A 21,557-nucleotide genomic window follows, 5' to 3' on the forward strand; every position below is an offset into this window, starting at 1 on the left:
ATACTGTTCACTTTGATGAAAACTCAAGTTTATTTTCATTGCCTAAACTCACAAGGTCGTCCCAAAGGACTTTCCAATCAGGGAATTGTGCTGGGTTACATGTTAACATCATTTCCTGTGAATCCCTCGTGTGTATGAAGCCACATAATAAGTGGCAGACTCCTAAAATAGATTATGTGAATTGCCACGTATTGAAGTTGATGATTTCCAGACTGTTATTGGGCCTGCATCTCGCTAAGAAATCCTCAAATGCCACCTAATCTATAGGGCTATTTTGGGATGCTTTTTCACTGTGTGGAGAGTCAGTCAGCCTGCCTGTGTCAGAGGTGTCCTTCATTATATTCAATTCAATTCAGCTCTATTTCAGACACACAGACACACAAATATGTAAAACACAACAACACAGACAAGACAAACAAGTTATATAAATATAAAAATAAAAATACGTTCATAAAATCAAAGTGATTAAAACACATACAGACATTTGTTTCAATGTTTCCAAAAGCAAGAAGCGTACTTTGTGTCTCTCTGTGTGGTGTCAGGTACATAAAGCCATTATAATTACATTTCTTTAATAAGTTATTGTGTGTTATTAGCAACAACTATAACTCTAACTCCGACTGAGTCCCCCTTCCAGTTTTAAACACTTAGACCATCGCTTGCCAGAATGTTATTCAGAAAGGAGAGAGCACTCATTGGTAGCAGATGACACGGTGAACGTACAAACAAGGGTTGCACTGAGATTGCAAACCAAATCATTTGATGAAAACGCTCTGCCTCGGAGTGTCATTTTCCAGAAGCACACATACGGCGCCTGGATACTATACGTTACAACACCGGGGAATGGGATGTAATAAATACGGACATCAATGCAGGATGACAGGGATCCCTGTCCTGCTGGATTATCCGAGGGTTGCGTCAGTGACCCGAGGCGGCCATTGAGATTTGAGTTGTGAGTGCATCCAAATCCTGTCAACAACATTTTGTCAGTGTTTCTTTTAATGTTGTGTGTGTATGTGTGTGTGTGTGTGTGTGTGTAATACATGAAAGTGCTCCTTATCTTGAAATAGACCAGGCTACCCCATCTTGATTTCCTTGTTCAGTGTCCTAATTTGAGGGTCTTCAGTATCAGGAATTTATATTTTGCGCACCCAGGACATTAGAAATAACTCTCGTCAAACAAAGAAAATAGCCCAGGTAGTGTAAGAGCTGCTTCTTGTCCTCCCGCAGCCGTGATTTGTGTGTGTAGCAATGATTGGTGTCATTCAGCTTCTAGCTGGGATCTCACTCTGCAGCTGACTCATGTGCTTTTTATAGCTGTCTCTGTCATTCCACTTTATAGCTGGTGTGTATGTGTGACAGCGTCCTGCTTAAGAAAGAAGGCATTGACACTTAAAGGTGTGTTAAGTTGAAGTTTTCACATACCTGGGAGCTTAAACAAACATGAGTACAGTTAACTTACTGACGGATTTGGGAAGTACAGTTCAGGATAGACTGAATTTGTGGTTTTACGGTATGACTTTTTGTTTTGGTGTTACACCACTGTACCTATACCTTAGACATCATTATGTACCATAATTAACACACATAATTTACTTAAAAGCATTTGGAACTTCTTACACAGACATTTAAAAACCAGAGGAGCACCAACTCAGATGTATAATGCTATATTTTCGAAGACTTGCACGCCCAAAAAGAGATTGTATATACTCAATATTGATTTGAGTATGACATTTTGGGAAATCAACTTTTCACTTGGTTGACAAGAATTAGATGAGAGTATTGATACCACTATCTGCATGTATATGCACTAAATATGAATATTCTGAATAAATGTTTACATTCTATGTATAACTTTGTCATCCCAATTGTCCATCCTGTAATTTTATTATGTTGTTTACAAACCTATATGAACATACAAATCCATCCATACGTTATGTGTAATATATATCACCTCATGTCCTTCATCCTTAGTCGTACCTTAATGCTACAAAAGAAAAACAAAACAAAAACAGCTGGGCCAGCCTAGCTTTTACCCCGGCTCTCCTCCCTCTCCTCGCTCTCCTGGCGCTTGGTCCAGCTGGTCTGGCTGGGTGGTCGGAAGATGCCATGCCTGTATAGAGGTGCATACTCTGGACAAGTGTTGGCCAGTTGTTTAATTTGTCCCAATACAAATGTCTTCCCAGTAATCAGCATCAATGGAAGGACACTTTCAAATCATTCATCCCATTTTTGCTTTGCTATAAATTGTAATGACAGCAGATTGAAGTTATTTTGTAACAGATGAAAAAGTTTAAAAATGGATACAAAAAGGTCTGGTTGTCAGTCAGTGTTTCTTCTAGATTTTATGTTGCAGCTGCTGTAATTTTAGTTTGACATTTTCATCACAGTGTTGGTAATTTCTCTACTGAATGAATATTGAGCAAAGCACTTACATTTCTCTGCTGCTCAGTGGCTCCTCTTGTCCGCAGACAAGCTCTCCCCCGGTCCTCTCTGTGTCACATGACAGGAATGGGAATGGGAATGGTGAGGGGAAGCCCTGCGCCAACGACGAAGCAGAGAATGGAGGAAGAGCTGCTTTGCATGTCAGATTTACAGGAGCTGTCAGCCTGAGACGGCCGCTGCTGTGAGCTGCTGGATGCTGGTGGAACGACCAATAACCAATGGTATCCATCTAAGCTGAGCTGTGGATCCCCCTGAAGCCAAGCATAGAGAAGTTCCTTGTAGTATTAAACAAGGGTCATCGCATTACATCATTAATGTGACATTTCTCTCTCCGCGGATGCTAATTTATATTGCAGTATACACCAAAATAGCCCAGTAATTCTCCTCATCCTTTTACATGTATTACAGCTCGCTACCTGCTGGTTGCAACATCAGTACACACACTCCCTGTTGAGACATGGTTGCTGGTTGCGCCACCATTTGATTCGAGAATGGTTTTCACTCTCAGACTGATTGATGCTACATGACAGCGCACAGGCTGACCCCCCCCCCCTCACAATTACCTTGTGCGCCAGGCAGGAACACAAACTAGAAGCATTTAAATTGAACTCAAATTAAAGTTTATCTTTGCAGCGCGGTTCTAAACCGTTTCAAATTGTGGGGCCAGGCTGGGGCCACATGAGATTTTAGACATACCACCACTACCCCCATAGCCACATATAACACAAGAATACTTGTTCAGTGTTAACGTATATTTCATTTATCACTGCCCATGAATAATTTCAATTTAAATGTGAGGTGAAAACTGTAATATTAGCTACAGTTCAGGGGGGCACTAGCCCCCCTAATAATAAGCCCTTAGATCTGCCATTGCATGTTTGATAAAAAAGCATATATATCCCTGGTGTTTGTTTTGACTTGTTTTTTTGGTTAAATTTGTATTTACCAAAAAAAGAGGAAAAATAAATTGAAATTGTACTTATTTTTTGCGGTGCAGCCATATTAGTGTTCTCTGGGGGGGGACTGGTTGTGACTGATGATGCTGGTTCTGGTAATTTGATTAGTGCTATATGTTGTTGCTGGTTGCTTAGTCCCTGAATCTGTGATCCAAACACACCTTGTGTTACCCGGTGACTCTGTACAATAGGCTACAGGTCTTCTTACTCATTGCTATGAGTTTTGACAATCTGGTCATTTGTCATCACTTCAGTTGAAACCATGAAAGAGAGACAGCTAACACTGGCTCTAACGTTATAGAGTGTGTGGGAGCTGTCGATGACTTAGCAGGTGTTTCGATAACATGAATAAAAAGTACTGTCAAGTGGCAATCAGACCTAACGTTACCGAGCTAGGCTAATTAGCTTTCACTTTCAAGATGTAGTAAGCAGCTTCCACTCTAGCTAGGTCAACTAGCTTCCCTTTACTGCTTGAAACTTAGACGCTGTTTCCCCAAATATGTCCCAAAATGTTTTTATCCTTTTTTTTCCCAACAGCTGCAATATCACTGTAGTTTATATTTCATTACACAAAAAGTGAGGGCAATTAAAATTTCAGTTCAACCTTAATTGTAAGACCACCTGATGCATCTGCTCTAGTTTAGGTTGGAGGACAGCCTGAGGTTTCTTGATGTGTTTTTGGCAAAACGATATCAAGGGTTGATGTTAAAGGGTTGAAGTTAATTAACAAAATAGAAAAGAAAAAGTAATTTATACTGCAAACCAAGAGTTATTTATCCGAAGTTCTGAATGGTATGTCCTTGCTGGGAAGAGGACTGCATGCATATGGAAAATCTGAAGCAGTCCATGACTTGTTCTACAGTCTGCATCTTATATAATAGTAATAATCACCGTGGTGATATTCAGATGCCAGCGCTGCTGACACTTATCTGCCAAAGCGTCAGCGTTTGAATCTTAATTTTTCGATTGATATTTTTAGGCTTCAAAAGATTTGCATGTAAGCATTAGCAGAAAATGTCTTATTGGTGTTTTTCTTTACATCTTTGCATTAATGTAAATATCCAAAACATCAGGATCGCCTTGATTTCATCTTTGGAATCTAAGATTTGAAATGTTGGCCAATGTAACACCTAGAGGGGGGCGGGGGGGGATGTACAAAGGGCCAGACTGGGGCTGAAACCAGCTGCAGGCATAAAGCCCCGGTGGAAATGGTCGCCAGCTTGGTGTCTTTCCTGTCTGTGTCTCTGGGCTTCAGTACATTGTTTGAAGCAGACTAAGCTGCATGGCGACAGAGGCTTTTTGAGTGCCAGGTTCCCATTCACACTGATCACACATTAGGCTGATCAAATCAGACTCCAGGCCTGCTTCCTGACTAACTCAATTTGCTCTCATACGCTTCCCTTTTCACGCTGAGCACATGCACGCACACATTTACGCACACACACACAGACCTGGTTGCACGCTTAAACATGTGCACACAAACAAGAAAACCAACAGAGAGTGGGGCAGTACCCATTGAGCTCTAATGAAAAGCAGAAAAAGCCGTTACCTTGGCAACTGCCAGCATACATCTTCAGGAGGACCCAGATTTCCTGTCTGACTGCGTATCATATTGTTTTGGTTCTCTTTTGATAGCCGCAGCATCCCTAGACAGATTATCTCACGGCTGGCAAGAATCTATGCTAAATCATCGCGGATTTAACAGCACTCGTTTATGCAGACAGGAAGTCGCCACACTGAAAATCCCCAGTCATTGATTTAACACCTCTGACCACCACAGAATACCCCAAACTCTTAAAACACAAATGTAATCGATGATCTGGGTGATTTTATCTTGGCCTTGAGCCAGTTTCTCCTCTAATCATTCAGCTGTAGAGCCCCACTACTGCGAGATCACTGCTGCCAAAAGCAGAGGACCATGGGAATTAAACTGTCGGTGTGATTTATCCAAATTACCCTCTAACATACAAGTTTAGTTGCTACCGTTTGAATGAACATGTTTCTTAAGACAGACTATCCACAGAGAAACATTGTTTACCCTGCATCACGAGCATAACCCGGGTTCAAATGGAGACAGATCTCCGACCAAGGCACTAAAACCACGTTGACCTTTTTTGTTGTTGAAGGATGAGTGTATTTCCTGAAATACAGTAACCTTGTGTGGGTTGCACATGCTGCGGCACTGCTTTGCTGTGCACATGACTATCCACTGGTTGATTACAAAGAATGGCATGTTCACTCCTTCATGTGGGTGAAAACATGAAATCGTCTCACCTTAGCCTGCCAACACAGAGGATGTGCCCATATTTCCTGGAAAACAGTTTAGAGGATTTAACCACTACAGTACAGTTTATTCCACACTCATACTGTATGAACAGGAAGTCATATGTGACTGTCTGGAATATATTTGATTTTGCAAAGCATTCGGGTCCACACTGTTCTCATCATTATCATTCTCATCACCATCACCATAATCAGTTTATTATAATTATTATAATTGCCTGTGCAGTGTTTGTTATCTTTGTATGTCGGTCTAAACAGGACACAAATCAGACCCCCATGTGATTTCTCAGCATTTGAAAATGCAGTGGAGGTTGGAGGAAGGGCACATTTACCGTTGAAGTCTTGTGGAGGTCCTGGATATAATTTAACCAAACATCCATGGCACTGTGAAACCACAATAACAGTTAACTACCCCACCTCCAGCTATAGATGTTCCTCTGTGGTTAAATAACACAGGGGATAATTAACTGTGTGCAGTGTATATCTCTACTGTGACATCTCTCTTCTTTGGTTTTGGGTTTGTGATGTTTCTGTAGGTGGCTATCAATGCACAAGCTAAATGTTAGCAACAAACAGGAAAAGTTGGCTTGATTCTGTGACAAAAAAGGTTTTTAACTGCAAGACAAAAGATGTATTTCCATAAGTTGTCATACTATTACTTTAAAGGCCTTAAAAACCTATTTTCTCAATTATCTTCAAACTACGAACAATGAGGTCTGACATTTTTTTGACAATTTTGACATTTTTTGTGTTTTTGTCCTTTCTTTAATACTGGTTTGAAGTGGGCGGGGCTCGGCCACGACAAAAAAGGTGATGTCAAGTATTACAGTGCACCAGTCATACAGCCGTTGGCATTTGAGATCAAATCTGATGACAGTTGGTGGATTTGATTGATTTGTTTGATTACTTCCGATCAAATCCGATCCAACCGGATGAAGCAGGTTTGCCGAGTTTATGTGTTAAACTCGTGATGAAACTTTACTTTGATTGTTGCATATTTAGTTGAGAATATTTAATTTGTAAAGAAATAGGCACTTAGGATATGAACCCAAGTTTTCAAATGCTTTTAAACAACACATGTTTCTTGCAGAATATGTCTTTTGTATGAGTAAAACTCTCTCAATGCTGAACCTTTTAATATTCTCCCTCTTGATAATTACCTGATTGCCACTAATGGCTTGTTTTGTCTGTGATTCATGACTTGGAAATGGCTGTTGTACCCCTATGTGTCAGGTAGGCAAATTACTCTCTTAACATCCTTCATCACTTAATAGTGGCACATTTCCTCTATTATTTAATGGACAGACCTCGCCCCTCTTACTAATTTTCTGCAAGACAATAGGTGACATACTGCGTTGGCATCCGGTTACAGGAGAAAAAGTCGACTGACAGGATGATGTAAGCAGTCCAAGTTGCTGATGTTGACAATTCAGTAACCTTGTGTGGGTTGCACGTGCTGCGGCACTGCTTTGCTGTGCACATGACTATCCACTGGTTGATTACACAGAATGACATGTTCACTCCTTCATGTGGGTGAAAACATGAAATTGTCTCACCTTAGCTTGCCAACACAGAGTATGTGCCATCTAACAGACAGCCCATTAGCCATTACACATATATCTGCCTATATGTCGACCAATAGGTAGCCACAAACTTCAGTACAAAAATGCAAAGGTGTGTTTTTCTGTAGCTTGCACTGCAATAGAAATCGTAATAGTTTAATGAAGGATCAATTAATACTGTAACACTTAGTTGCTAAACAAATGTATTAGCAGCCTCATCTGTGCAATGCTGTTGCTAATCAGCCAATGTTAGCATGCTAACATGCTATACCAAGATGGTGAACATGTTAAACATCAAACCTGCTAAACAACAGCAGGATAGCTTTGTTGTTATGAGCGTGTTATCACCACTGGGCCAAAGTACAGCCTCACAGAGCTTCTAGCATGGCTGTAGACTCAGATATTATACATGTAGGTCTAATATTCATAACACAGGCTAGCCTGCTTCACACACTACTTCATTTAATGTTTTTGCAGTTCAGTAGTTCAGACTTTTCCATGCTCTAACAGCTGCGTTTTTTAACAGTTTGGTCTCATTTTTCATACATTGAAGTATATTATTGTTGTATTTGTGTTTATTGCTATTTTATATGTTAATTTAAGGTCCAGTTAAGTTTATTGCTTAAAAGCCTAACCCTAACCCCTGATGTAACCGTTTTTGACTATTTTTCAACTGAAAATGGCCCAGTGTTCCAGACCTTTTCACAGCATAAACATAAACATAAACATTCTAAATGGCCCCAAGTTAATTTCCTGTTGCAGTGTATGTAAATTACATCAACTGACAGGAAGTTAACAAGGGGCCAGGCTGTTTCTTTTGTTTTAATTATTATAAGCAATGGAGGGGAACCTTATCATAAACAAATTGTTTATGTCATGTGTACTGTATATGATTAAAAATAATAGTCTAGGCACCCAGTAAACTAAAAGGGGTCATGTGTTCCGCTGTATTCTACTGGAACATAGTAAAAAGATCCAAAGTTCCAAGGTTGTTGCTTTTTTATCTTGTAGCCCTTTTTATAAAATGTATTTAGGTTCATATTGCCCATTTATAACCTAACCGTTTTTTGAAGGAGGGGGGGTTCATAACAAATTTGATTACAGTCTTTGTAGCATGGATTGTCTGTGCTTTTTGCTGTAACTTTGTCATCCCAGTCAATACCAAAAGCACACGACGAAATAGCTAAAAATGAGAATGAATCCAGACTGTGATTTGCCCTTGGTTTATTTTGTTTTGCTAAGCTTTCCAAGCCTGGGGCTTTGCCTATTACATGTCACCATCTGTCTCCTTATGCACATACGTCTGTGCATTTTGTATTACATTCTGCCTCCCAGTGAACTACAGCAAATATAATTTTGTATTTATTTTAATTTTGGGGCATTTCTGCCTTTATTAGATAGGAAAGCTGAGATATGAAAGGGAAGAGAGAGGGGGGAAGACATGCAGGAAAACCGTCCCGGACCCGAAACCCCGACCACTTGAATTTGAATGGCATTTTTCACTGTCTTCTGCCATTTTGTATACCAAATATTAATTCATGAATTAAGAAAATAGCCAGCACATTAATTGTTAGTTAGTTGCAGCCCAAGTCTGATGTTAAAGTGCCTTTTGCCTTTATAATTGTAAAAGTTATTGTAAAACATTCTACATCTACTACCTGCTGCAGCAGCCTCTCATAATCCATAGCCCATAAATGAGCAAATCAATACACTGTATTTGGCATGGTTTACTTTCTGTTAGCTACTACTCTGCAGTAAGATTGATTTAATATTCCAGAGGCTCTGCTAACAGACTTGCCTTGGCTAATATCTCCTGAGCTTTCATTAATGCATGAAGTGCCTTGGTATCCATTTTGGAAAAGTGTTTTTGATGCTCAGTGGTTTTTACAGCTTTACAACTTTACAGCTCAATGTGTTGGGATGTACACATCTACTGTAAACAGAGGGAAGCTGTTGCGTTTTCTTGAGTTTTGAGAAAAGAGAGGCTTTTAGATTAACAAAAATATTTAATAAGAAAATGACATGACAGAACAAGATTTTACTCTGCAGCGGGCTGAATCAATGTTTCTCCCTCTTGGAGCCACACGTCAACCCCACGTCCTCTTTACTATATTTTCCTGGAGACGTGGGCTGTCCCCTTTCACCACCTGGATTAAAACCATTCCCATTGGTCCTTCGATGGCACGGTGGCATGTTTTCATTGGTTTTCTTCGTCGCCCAAATAAGGAGGGCATACCTCTAACATAATGCGTGTTTGATGTTACTCTCGGACATAGATGAAAGGTTCTATCGTATGGATGTCCATTCCTTTGAAGCTTACAGAAACAAATATCCCCGGTCTAATCTAGTCGGCATCACAGCGGGGGATGGCTCCAAAACAGTTACACAAAAAAGCCTCTCCCTGCCACTCAAACAAAAGAAGTGTCACCCCTTATAACTTTCAAAGAGAATACAGACATGATTTCATTAACTCAGGAAGCTGAATTTCTACTGTCATACCTAAAACCCAGCTGCAGCGTATATCGTGAATAGATTAAGGCTTAAAAATGCATTGATATCATAGATCAGCATTGTTTTAAACTCAACAAAGCCCAAGACCCAACAGAGCCAAACAACGTTCACCAGTCCTCAAGTGGATCATGAACCAGCATCTATTAATGTCCTCTCCTCTTCTTCTTCCTCCTCAGACGGCATATAAGCCCTGGCTGTGCGCTCAGTATTTCCCCACCACCCAGCTGTCCTGTCAGAGGAAGGTACCGTGCCACCAGTACTGCCTGGAAGTCCAGCAGAGCTGTCCGTTCATCCTGCCCGATAACGACGACCTGATCCACGGCGGCAGCCCCAGCTTCATCTGCACAGGTTAATACAGACTCACTGTCCAGTGTTACTTCCTGTTTACAGCAGCAGCAGAGAAGTGCAGATATGTTTGCACGTGTGGGTGTTAGCGTGGCCTTGCGTTCTCTACTGCCTCGGAGAAAACCTAAGCCTCATGTAATTTATGTCAGTGAATAGCGTTTTATAAAAGCATGCAAAGTAGTAATTCATGCACACTGTGTGTCTCCATATTTAGTGGATGGTATTCCTCCAGGAAAACAGGTGGAAGTGGTTTCTAAAGGCTTTCTGATGACATCTAGTGGTGTGTTTGAGCACAGCCAAGCTCAGACAAGGACATTTTAACAACGCGTTGATGAATTGAATTTGGCCCGTCTCTCAATATTTACTGCAGTTTTAACAGTAGTAATCACCAAGGACTCTGCCTCAGAGGACCAGACGCTGTCAGCGTGCCAAGAAAACAAGTTATCTGGAATCTAATCACCATAACAGCAGCATCAACACAGCCACACTGGTGATCAGACCTCTTCCCAGGTTGATACTGGCTGGACCTGAGCTGGAAATGATGTTGGCTCAACAACATTTTATGAAACTAAGGGACTGTAGACCATTGATTAGTGGGGGAAGGGTATTTATAAAAGGGGTGTTCTAACAGAAGAGACCCTCTCCAGGAGAGTGTTTTTTATTTTTACTCACCCTCGCAAGATTAATAATAATAAAAAATTGATCAAATATAATACACAGTGGGTAATTTTATCATACTCAGAGTCTTTTCCCCAGTCAACTAGCTGATAGGTAGGGGTGGGAATCACCAGAGGCCCCACGGCAATATATTATTATGATACTTATGTCACCGTACAATATTATTGCGATTTTTAACATATTGCAATATTCTGCAATATAGTGCAATTTATTACCTTTTTTCCAACTTCAAATTATATCCCCAAAGGAAAACTTTTTCATCTTTTTCTTCATCTCACTTTCATTTTATTTTTTGCAAAATATATAATAAAATATTGATACTTGACATCCATGAAAATATCGCGATACTATGCTGTATCGGTTTTTTCCCCACCCCTACTGATATGACCAATATGTCAGCTATGAGAAACACAGAATATGAATGATAATGAGTTACAGCTATTACAGATTAAATGTTAATGTCGTTTCCTCCTTCACTTTAGCAAAAAGTTTAAAAACCCTGAAGTACATCATATAAAGTATATTGTAATTCCAGTTTATCCTTTTATTTATCTGCAAGCCTTTTCTTTATCTTGTATTTATTTCTTAATTATAAAATAGTATAGCTGGAATATTCATTATTTTATGTTTGCCATGAATTGGCACTTGTAATTGTATTGGGCGGAGATGGTGAACATTATTATTCCACTAATAGATTAAGGTTTATGTTAGATTACACAATGTCAACTTTAGTTAGTGATGGCGAAACGAGTTGTACCAACTCAATTCTATATTTTAAGATAAGAGGGTTGCAGGTTTTCTTTTGAATGCAAGGGAGGGACACACAGGAAATATTGGGCAGAGTTTTTTTTTTATTTATTTTTTTTAAGTAAAATTTAAAATTCCACCTCATAATAAGAATGATACAAGTGTACGTTTCTCCCTCACAGGTGCAAGAAAACTAACAAGGGAGGCAGGGAGATGTTTAGCCAAAGACCTATTTAGTCATAGCCATTTTGGCAACCTTTAATGTCCTTAAATCAAGAGTTTGGGTCTTTTTCTAAATCCCTGATGGTTTTTTTTTTAGTCTGGAAATAAGCTTTTTTTCATATTAGGTCAGCCAGTCCTAAATCTGCTCTCATCATCCTTCCACTCCCTGTGCTTTAGTTGGGTGAGAACTAAGCGAAGTTTGCCCTCAGCAGAGTTGATTTCAGATTCAAGATGTTAATTGTCACACCGGTTATGTGTGAAAAGCTTATGCTTGGAGGCTCCATTAAAGAAAATGTAAGGTACATATTAAAATATAATATAAGTAAATGACAAATCTAAGACGCAATGAAGGAAAAACAGTACATAAAAAAGTACATAAAACAGGATAAAATAGAATATAATAACAAAATATAAGAATAAATAAAAATATATACATTCAAGGCCTATTTACAAAACAGTGACTATTGCAAACAGAATGACCATGGCACAGGACAGATGCTGTTGGGCCTTTTTTGACAGCAATGACAGTTGCAGTATGGTTGGCCCATGTCAGGTCCTTGTAGATATTTACCCCTAGGTATTTGAATGTGTCAGCTATTTCCACCGCTGTGCCCTTTCCTGGAACCACTGTTCCACAGCGTTCACCTCCTCCCTATAGGCAGTCTAGTCGCCGCGGGAGATCGGCCCCACCGCTGCAAACTTCACCAAACTTCACGCTGGTGTTTTGAAGGCTGCGTCGGCGTGCAGTCGGAGATGTAGAGGGAACACAGGAGGGGGCTGAGGACACAGCCCTGTGGTGCCGTGTCCTGGAGGATGTCCAGAAGGAAGTTGATGAGAAAACCATCGCTGCGCTGCAATAAAACGATTCAATGCAAATTAGATTGTTGGCTTAACAGATGCTGTTTTTAACTGAACTGGAGCAGTTTTTCAGGCTTCATCAGATGCCCTACTTCTATTCAATCCTAACATTTCTCCTGAAGACGGGCTGTATAAGATTATACCTGTACTCAGCTTGGTTATTTACCATGCTGAGAATGGCCTTTTACTGCACCTAAATTAATGGACCTAAGTCCTATATTCTATATACATATCATGAGACGATATAAATTTGTCAACTTCACTTTTTTTTCCTAGTGTCAGCTGTCAGAGAACCAAATCACTCTGGTTATTTAAAAGTCAGCATTTTTCTCCTGTGTCATTTCTTTCTCAGGGATCTTGGCAGATCATCTATCAGACAGTGAGGCGGAGTGCTGCGATGTCCGATGGGACTCCAAAATGGACAACCCTTCAGGCGGGACACTAAAAAGGACTGCTTCTTCCTGCCAGCCCGAGGGGGCCTCGGTCACCTCTGCTGCCACCCCGAGACTGTGCAGCGGGCGACTGAAGATCTGCCTGCTGGCCCTCGTCCTCCTACACACTGTCATCATCATTTCAGCCTCCCATAATTCTACGTTGGTTGGCGTGGCTGCCATTTTCTCGCCAGAGGAGAGTGCTTCTAATGAGGAGTGAACTTTGGGGTTGAATTTGGTGCTTGAAAAGTGTGATGTCGCTCGAGAGGATTATGGCTTTTACAATGTCATGGCTGCCAGGGACACATCTGGCGAGACATGCTGGAGATGCCTCTACAATCTGCCCGCTGATGAACCATCAACCACAGGAAGTGGGAGGGTTTTAACTGGAGCTGAGGGTGCTGGGATTGGACATCGGCCGAACGGAGATGTTTGAGAACCGACCCCGTAAAGAACTGACCTCTTGCCACTTGAAACCTGCTCATTGTTTCTAATCCATCCAAATGTTTTCTAGCATATTGCCCCTCCTCTCTCTCCCTCCCTCCCTCCCTCCCTGGTGTTTTTTCGGCGTGTATGGATGGCACGTCAGAGGAAAAACGGACATTGATGAAGTGTGCGCTCTCCCTCATCGTTACCTTTAGATTTTTGCTGCATTTCTTTCAGGTGCCAGAATGTTTTGACATATCAACTGTGTTCCACTTCCTACTCTCCATCACCTTAGAGGCATCTTCTTACTACCTTGTATGTGATGTTGCTCGAGGGTCTGTCAGGACCAGCTCATCCATCATTCATGTCGGTCTTGTTTCCCTGAAAACAAAATGTATGTGATTCTTCTATATTCTACTGTTCAGCTTGTATTTTGTCCCACCAGACCTTTTCTCAACCCCTTACGACGGTACACATTTTAGGACCTTAAGTGCTCTAAGGCTGGCTCGCTTTCTCTTCTAACTTGTTGGGCCATTGAGCAAGTTAGGAGTGATAAAGTGGCAAAGGTGGTGACGGTTCAGCTGACGAGTTCATGCTGAGCTTAGTCTCCACCATGCAGTGCTCCTGGACAGGAAGTGGTGTTCTCTGGTTTCTAAAGTGTTCGGTTTACCTCATACGGTAGTGTCGGTGTTGCAGACAGGCGGCCCATTGACTCGTCTCAACGCCGCAGAGAGTATTTAGAGTAGTCGTACACGAGACTGCAGGGACAACCCAGGGACACTAGAGAACAGTTGCATGATGCCAAAACACCAGAGGCCTCATTTATCAACCGCATGTACGCTCGTTTCTACACACAGAGTCCAACCCATTCTTTTGCTTTTCTGTATTTATTTGGAAACACCAAACCTTTGGAGTTGGTTTCAGGTTTGGATTAGTTATGAGGGGTTGCACGCAGAGAGGGGTTTAAATCAAATCCTACAGATGTGATTGGATCACTCACAAGTTGACGTAGCTTAGAATACGGCGCGATGCAGAGCTTTGGAGCTACGGGACCGTCGGCCTCCATCATCACCTCCCTCACCAACTTTGTTGAGACAAAGTCAGTAACAAATTAAATATACCCGGCACACAAAGATGGCGGAGCGGGGAAAAGAGCCAGGCTCACGCGTGGCTCACTCCACTAGAAAAATCTCCTATGAATGCACAGTAGGGAACAGATTTTAGAGTTTATTTTCTATATATATATATATATATATATATATATATATATATATATATATATATATATATATATATATATAAAGTAGTTACGTAATATCGGCAGGGAAAAACATTCGGCAATCGTCTCTTCAGTTGTCAATAGTCAGTCGTCACAAGCTTAGGCACAATATTCTGTCAACACATTACGTTTGGATGGTAAGAAGATGTTGATGAATTGTGCAAACCACATTACTTGCAGTCATGCATTCGCTTGTAACGACGAGTTCCCAGACAACAAATTAATAGTGAAAACAGTGGATGTAGTATGACATAATGTAAGGTGAAATAAGACCAGCAACAATGCAGGAACACAGACTTATTTACACAAATCTGATTTCTTTCTTTTTCTTTTTTTAAACAGTTCCTTAACACACGTTTCGAACTTGTTCTACGCTCGGTTTGATAAATGAGGCCCCAGATCTTTGAGTGCCTCTCTGCTGCGAACGCCCAGTGAGGCAGAAACTGGCAATGGAGCAATATCGAAAACAAAAAAACAGTGGCTGTTAGTGTCCTACTTTGTGGCATCTTCACTGCTGTCGCCTCAGCTTTTCTGTATCGTAGAGTAGGTGCAAGTTGACCAGCCAGCCAATCAATCAATCAGTCAGTCCGTCGACTCTTAAATACCCTTAGACGAGCTGATCAACCGCTATCTCTCACAGACTAGCAAAGGGCTGTGTCAGTGTCAGCGTGCGAGGAGTGTGAGGAGTTTTCAAGGGCTGATCCATCCGATTTATTTATTTATTTTTGCATAGCTGCTGCCGGTAAAGTGCACATTGACACAAGGACAGGTCACACAGGGATTAAGAGTACTTTAAACTCCTCATTTTTAGCTAGGGATGCACTGAGAGATTGGACAGAAAAAAAAGAGATTTATCCAAGATTAAAATCTGATACCGCGAGCAACTAGTGATACACCAAAAATGAACGCTAAGGACGCTAAATCTCTTTAATGAAGCAGTTTTTTTTTGTCCTCCATCCTGGTAGCCTCTAATGATCCCCATTAACAGCTTGACTTTACCTCGCCTCACATCACTCAACAACCATCGGTTTGCTCTTCACACACACACACACACACACACACACACACACACACACACACACACATCAGAGTGGGATGTCCTGTGGAAGTCAAGTCTACACTTGTCCCTAGATTTTTATAGACTTTAGCCCCCCCATCACCCAGTTCACTCTCTGATCCCCTGTTGCTTGATATTCTCCTGTGACGTATTGTTTCGTTGGTTTGTTTTTTCTTGACAAACTGTAATGACGAGAACTACATTCCCTTGAAGACAGCAGCGGATGTAACAGGCCCACACTTTGTGCTTCGTCCCTTCGATCTCGAGCTGTTCACGATCTGAGTCCTGTGGATCTATGCAGATGAACCCCATGCCAAACTAACACCCACCTACCCTCCCTGTCCCCCCCCCTTGCCCTTTGTGTTGTAAATATGTCCTGAGGATGTGGGATCCCAAAATGGCCATTCCCCCACCCCCCACCTCCCAGACCTCCCCTGCCAACCCCGACTGTTGGAATCTCACTGTGTTTTCTGTTCGCCTCCTTGGTTTTTGTATGTTTTTTGAGATTTTTGCCGCATTTTTCTGTTGTCTAAAGCAGTGGTGTGAGTTGATGAGTAGGAATAAGTTGGATGTTAAAAAGATGAGATAAAGAGGTCTTGAGAAAAATATACAAAAAAAATGAGGCTTGAAATGAGAAAAAGGGTTCAAATATAGAGAAAAAATTATGATAAAGTTGTCATATTGTCATACTAGAGATGCTTTAGTTTGCTAATTTACTTTCTTTTTTTTCTACAAAAGACTTGGATGAAATTATTTATAAAATGCGTCCCACGAGTCATGATCTTTTTTGGACGTAAAACAAATACATTTATTAACATTTTGTTCAAAAGAAAATAAATATAAATTATGTTAAACATTACTGGTGTTTGTGCTTTTTTGACAATAAGTGTCTTTGACGTCGATAGTAACGGAACCCCAAAGTGTTCAATATTAAATAAATAGAAAAGACGTTATGAAATAAATAATAAATTGCATCAAATAAATTAATGATCTAACAACTTGTAAAATATTTGAAGAGGTTTTTAAAACTCAACTCATTATTTCATCATTCATTTTTATATTTTTGTTGGATATGATTTTTATTTAATTATGTTATTCAAAATACCCCTGTTCAAAAGTCTGCTTTTATTTATTATGGCATTTGTCCCAATGAGACTTATCTCATAATGTCACCTTACATAATTTGATTTCATAATGTCACTTTTCATGAAAGTGGTGTTGTCACCGCCCTCTCACCTTTTAGCCAATCACATGCTCCCTGCCTCTCATAAGCTAGCAAGCTCAACATGCATCTGCTACCAAAATTAGCCAGTTAGCTAGAGCAACAACAATCAAAGTCATTCTGATTCAACCAACTTACTGCTGCAGTAGATAAACACAGAGGCAGGGGACATATAACTGGCTGAAAGGACAACACTACTGTCAAAGTGACGTTATGAAATAAAAATGGGCCATGGCATGAAATAAAAGTGTTAATGGGAAATTGCTATTATGAAATGCAAACAGACTTTTAAAAAAAGGGCATTTTGAAATCTAAGAAACCTCTTAGAATGGAAATAGGAATGATGAAATTATACACATTTCATCGTCATGAGTTAAGTTTAAAAAACTTCTTAAATTATTTCACAAATTATTGTGTCATTAACATATTTTAATTGTGATTATTTATTCTATAATAAAGTATGTATTTACTTATTATTGGACACGTTGAGGCTCTACAGATAATAAAGCATCTGCAGGCATAAACCAGTTCCTCATGTTCACCAGCAGAGGGTAGTATGGGATCGTGTCCCAGAGTTCAGAACACAATTCATGTCCTCATGGAGAAGATTTTAGGAACAGTTGCTGCATGCCCTGCTGTCACCCCTCAACATCAACATCAGTCAGGTGATTTTATTTCCTCCACACAGGAGATTTTACTCATCCTTAGTGTTACATCACGTGTAAAACATAATTTAGTCTTATAGGGTATGATTTCTCACTTGTAGGCATCTTCAATCTGATGAAGTTATAATGATTCTCCAAATGTATGTTCAATTTAAACACAAAACATTAATAATCTTTCAGGTTTAGATGTGGCTTGTGAGTAAATATTAAATTTGATCTTCTGCCCAACTCTCTCAAAATGCAGGGGTGGTAGTAGTTTTCGGGAAAATATAGTTTTCATTTTTAAGCTGCATTTTACAACAAAAACAATCTCTGTTCACACAAGAGTTTTAGCTCCAGTTGCGGATCTAATCCCTGTCTCTATTAAAACCATAGATATAGGCCTGCCGCTTAGGCTATCTAACGTTATAGACATTTCCAATATGCAATTGTTTAAATATTGTTTGACTTATTAATAGTCTTTACACCCTGACATCAATACATAACTAGAAAATGCCGAAGACATTTTGACAGTGTGCGGCCTACTACTTGGTGCACATCCGAATAACACTGGCCGATTGCTGCAGCACATCGGCACACTGAACCATGGATGTATTGCACTGAACTAATCGGCGCTGAAAAAGAAGCTAAAAAAGTCCGTCATCTGTAGCTGCTGTAATCCTGCAAAAACGCCCACCAATCACTGCCTCGCGGTCCGCTTGGAAAGAACCAATGACATTCCTCCTTGTCCTGCTGCGTGTTCTCTATTCCCAGGAGGAACTTTTACCTTCAGTGAGGAGTGGGAGGACTTTCTGCTGTTTGAGTTTCAGAGCCTGTATCAGCTCAAAGTGATGGACTTTGAGGAACTCAGTGGGACAGCGAGGCTGAGGGGACTGGTTATACTATGGATTGAAGTTTAACAGCAGATTGTGGAGGACTTCGCGGGGCACAAGACTCACAGCATGACAATCAAACACGTGAGTACAACTGTGTGTGTGTGTGTGTGTGTGTGTGTGTGTGTGTGTGTGTGTGTGTGTGTGTGTGTGTGTGTGTGTGTGTGTGTGTGTGTGTGTGTGTGTGTGTGTGTGTGTGTGTGTGTTTTCGCTCTCCCTGTGGAATGTTACCTGCTTTGAGTAATGTGAAAGTTTTATCTAATTCAAGTAATTTTAAAAATCACATACTATTTGGCAGTGGACACACTGGACAGCGTAGGATATAAGGTTTCTGTCAATATTTTTGCCATGCTTGTATAATGAAAACATGTGAAGCTGATTAACTAAATACATGTTGAATAATTTTAATCCCACTTGGAAATGTGCCAGGATTGTACCAGTGTGAACGCTCTTGGTTTCATGTCTGGTGTTTCCGCAGTATACCATACTTACTGCTACAAAATGTCATAGCATAGTATGTTGAAAAAGTGATATAAAAGTCATAGTATAAGATGTCAAAAAAGGGATAAAAAGCCATAGTATATATAGTATGTTGAAAAAAAGCATGTTGGGAAAAAAACTGATAGAATAGTATGTTGAAACATGTTTTTAAAAGTCCTACTATAGCATAGTCAAAAAATGCATCCCTATATTTAATGTATGTGCCGTGTCTCTGCAGGACCGATGAACTGATCCAGAAAACCACACGGGACAAGTTCAGAGAATGCACCGTCCTCACCATCGCTCATCGTCTCAACACCATCATAGACAGCAACAGAATACTTTTTACATTTTTTAAAGCATGGAGTTTACACTCAAGATGTTTGCAACTGCTGCATAATATTACTTTCCTATAGACACCGTTTTGAGAAGCATGTGCAGAAAACACACAAGTATTACGATTAGGATAGACCTTAGTTTATCCCTAGTGGAGAAATTCCATTGTTGCAGTAGAACAACAGAAATGAATACAGGCAGAAAAGCAATAGCTTCTCCAGATTGATACCTCTCATGACCCTACATTAAATATGGAGCTAGAGCCACGAGTCACTTAGTTTAGCATAAAGACTGGAAGCACACAAACTGATTTTTTAATAATTGCTGAAAGGTTTTGTGTCTCTAGGTTCTAGATGCAGGGAAAATTCATGCCTATGATGAGCCTTATACCCTGCTTCAAGATCCAGATGGCATCTTTTATAAAATGGTTCAGCAGACCGTCAAGCAGGAGGCAGCAGCTCTACTAGAGGCAGCTAAACAGGCGAGTTTTACCCTTTTACTTTCTTTTAGACGCATTTTAAAATGTGAAAAAGTTTTATCGTAAGTGAATCTAACTTTGCAAAACATGTTTCTTCAGGTTTACAACAACAGAAGCCATCCTAGCATAGCAAACGGAGTAACAGCAGACGGTAACTTGGTTATCTTTGAGACAGCTCTGTGAGCTCCGGGAGGCTCTGACTCTCTAAACTTGAAAAAGTGCCTGGGCTCGTACTGCACCCCTCCAGCCTGTGGTGACAGCACCCAGGGGCTGATAGAAGGACCCCATCCACTCCAGCTGCTGAGGAGACAGGATCTGAAGAGGTTCAGGTGGGCTCAGTAGGGTCGTGAATGGCTGAGCCAAATACACGCACATTATGCTGCTGTTTTCTTCAAGCCAAAAGAGCTTGGAGATCACTGCTGTAAAACTGTTGAAATAAATCACTATTTATTTTCAATGCTTCATATTTATCTTCTGTTATTTGCTGCTCAGTATACTGATGCCTTGGAGAAATTGCTTTTAAATGGCTGCATAATCCTTACAACATTGTTTGTGCCTTATTTTATGTTCATACACACTAAAGTGGAAGTGTTTTGTCATTTCTTATAGCATTTGTTTTAGTTAGGCTACTTACAATTTTACCAGTGCATTAGAAGAACCTTAGTCGTTTCACCAATTTATTGAAAAGAAAAGTTTCTTTGTTCTGCAGAGCTTAAATAAGAAAGTTATTCACACCAGTTGAATTCTGAAAGAATCCTCAGACAGTCAAAAATGATATCCTGAAAACATTTCTTCTCATCAGTTCCTGTAATCCTTTCAGCAGATTTATCAATGACAGTTCCATGTTTGTTAGCTCCCATCGAAGTGCAGGACGGACAGCCTCTCGTTTCCAGCTCTGGTCGACAAGCACGATGGATAATCTCCTCTGGTCAGAATAGGAAAACATACTATACTTGTAATCCAGAAAAAAGTGATAAAAAAGTCATAGTATAGTATGTCGAAAAAAGGGATAAAAAGCGATGGTATAGTATGTTGAAAAAAGTGATAAAAAAAGTAATAGTATAGTATGTCGAAAAAAGGGATAGTATGTCGAAAAAAGCGATGGTATAGTATGTTGAAAAAAGTGATAGTATAGTATGTCGAAAAAAGTCATAGTATATAGTATTTCGAAAAAAGTGATAAAAAGCCATAGTATAATATGTCGAAAAAAGTCATAGTATAGTATCTCGATAAAAGTGATAAAAAGCCATAGTATAGTATGTCGAAATTTTTTTTTAAAATTCATAGTATAGTATGTCGAAAGAAGTGATAAAAAAGCCATAGTATAGTATGTCGAAAAAAGGGATAGTATGTCTAAAAAAGTGATTTAAAAAAAAAGCCATAGTATAGTATGTCGATAAAAGTGATAAAAAAGTCATAGTATAGTATGTTGAAAAAAGGTCATAGTATAGTACGTCGGTAAAAGTGATAAAAAGCCATAGTATAGTATGTCGATAAAAGTGATAAAAAAACATAGTATAGTATGTCAAAAGAAGTGATGGTCTGTCCAGTTATTCCTCCTTGGCTTTTGCTAGAGGTTGCAGTTGACTTCGGCTTGTTGGAGGAAAAGGAGTTTCATGAAGTGGATCATTACAGGGTACATAGATACATTTCAAGAAAATATAAAGAAAGAATCATTATATATACTGATGCATCAAAGAAGAC

The 21,557-nt window shown here is 40.0% G+C and overlaps 2 protein-coding genes across 2 annotated transcripts in view; both read left to right on the plus strand.

Moving 5' to 3' along the window:
* Nucleotides 1-13,538, plus strand: part of LOC114551270 (transmembrane protein FAM155A) — a 32,490-nt gene extending 18,952 nt beyond the window's left edge. Inside the window, exons 4-5 of the mRNA XM_028572440.1 lie at nt 9,934-10,105; nt 12,960-13,538. Coding sequence (XP_028428241.1) covers nt 9,934-10,105; nt 12,960-13,258 — 471 coding nt within the window. The 3' untranslated portion in view covers nt 13,259-13,538. The remainder of the gene's footprint in view (nt 1-9,933; nt 10,106-12,959) is intronic.
* Nucleotides 13,539-18,396: 4,858 nt separating this feature from the next.
* LOC114550809 (multidrug resistance-associated protein 4-like) lies at nt 18,397-20,319 on the plus strand. Its single transcript, XM_028571692.1, has 3 exons — nt 18,397-18,643; nt 19,722-19,856; nt 19,953-20,319. The coding sequence occupies exons 1-3, from the start codon at nt 18,629-18,631 to the stop codon at nt 20,034-20,036; spliced, it is 234 nt and encodes a 77-aa protein (XP_028427493.1). The 5' UTR covers nt 18,397-18,628; the 3' UTR covers nt 20,037-20,319.
* Nucleotides 20,320-21,557: the final 1,238 nt, after the last annotated feature.

This window comes from Perca flavescens, chromosome 24 (assembly GCF_004354835.1).
Source record: "Perca flavescens isolate YP-PL-M2 chromosome 24, PFLA_1.0, whole genome shotgun sequence".
In the NCBI taxonomy this organism is placed as follows: Eukaryota; Metazoa; Chordata; class Actinopteri; order Perciformes; family Percidae; genus Perca; species Perca flavescens.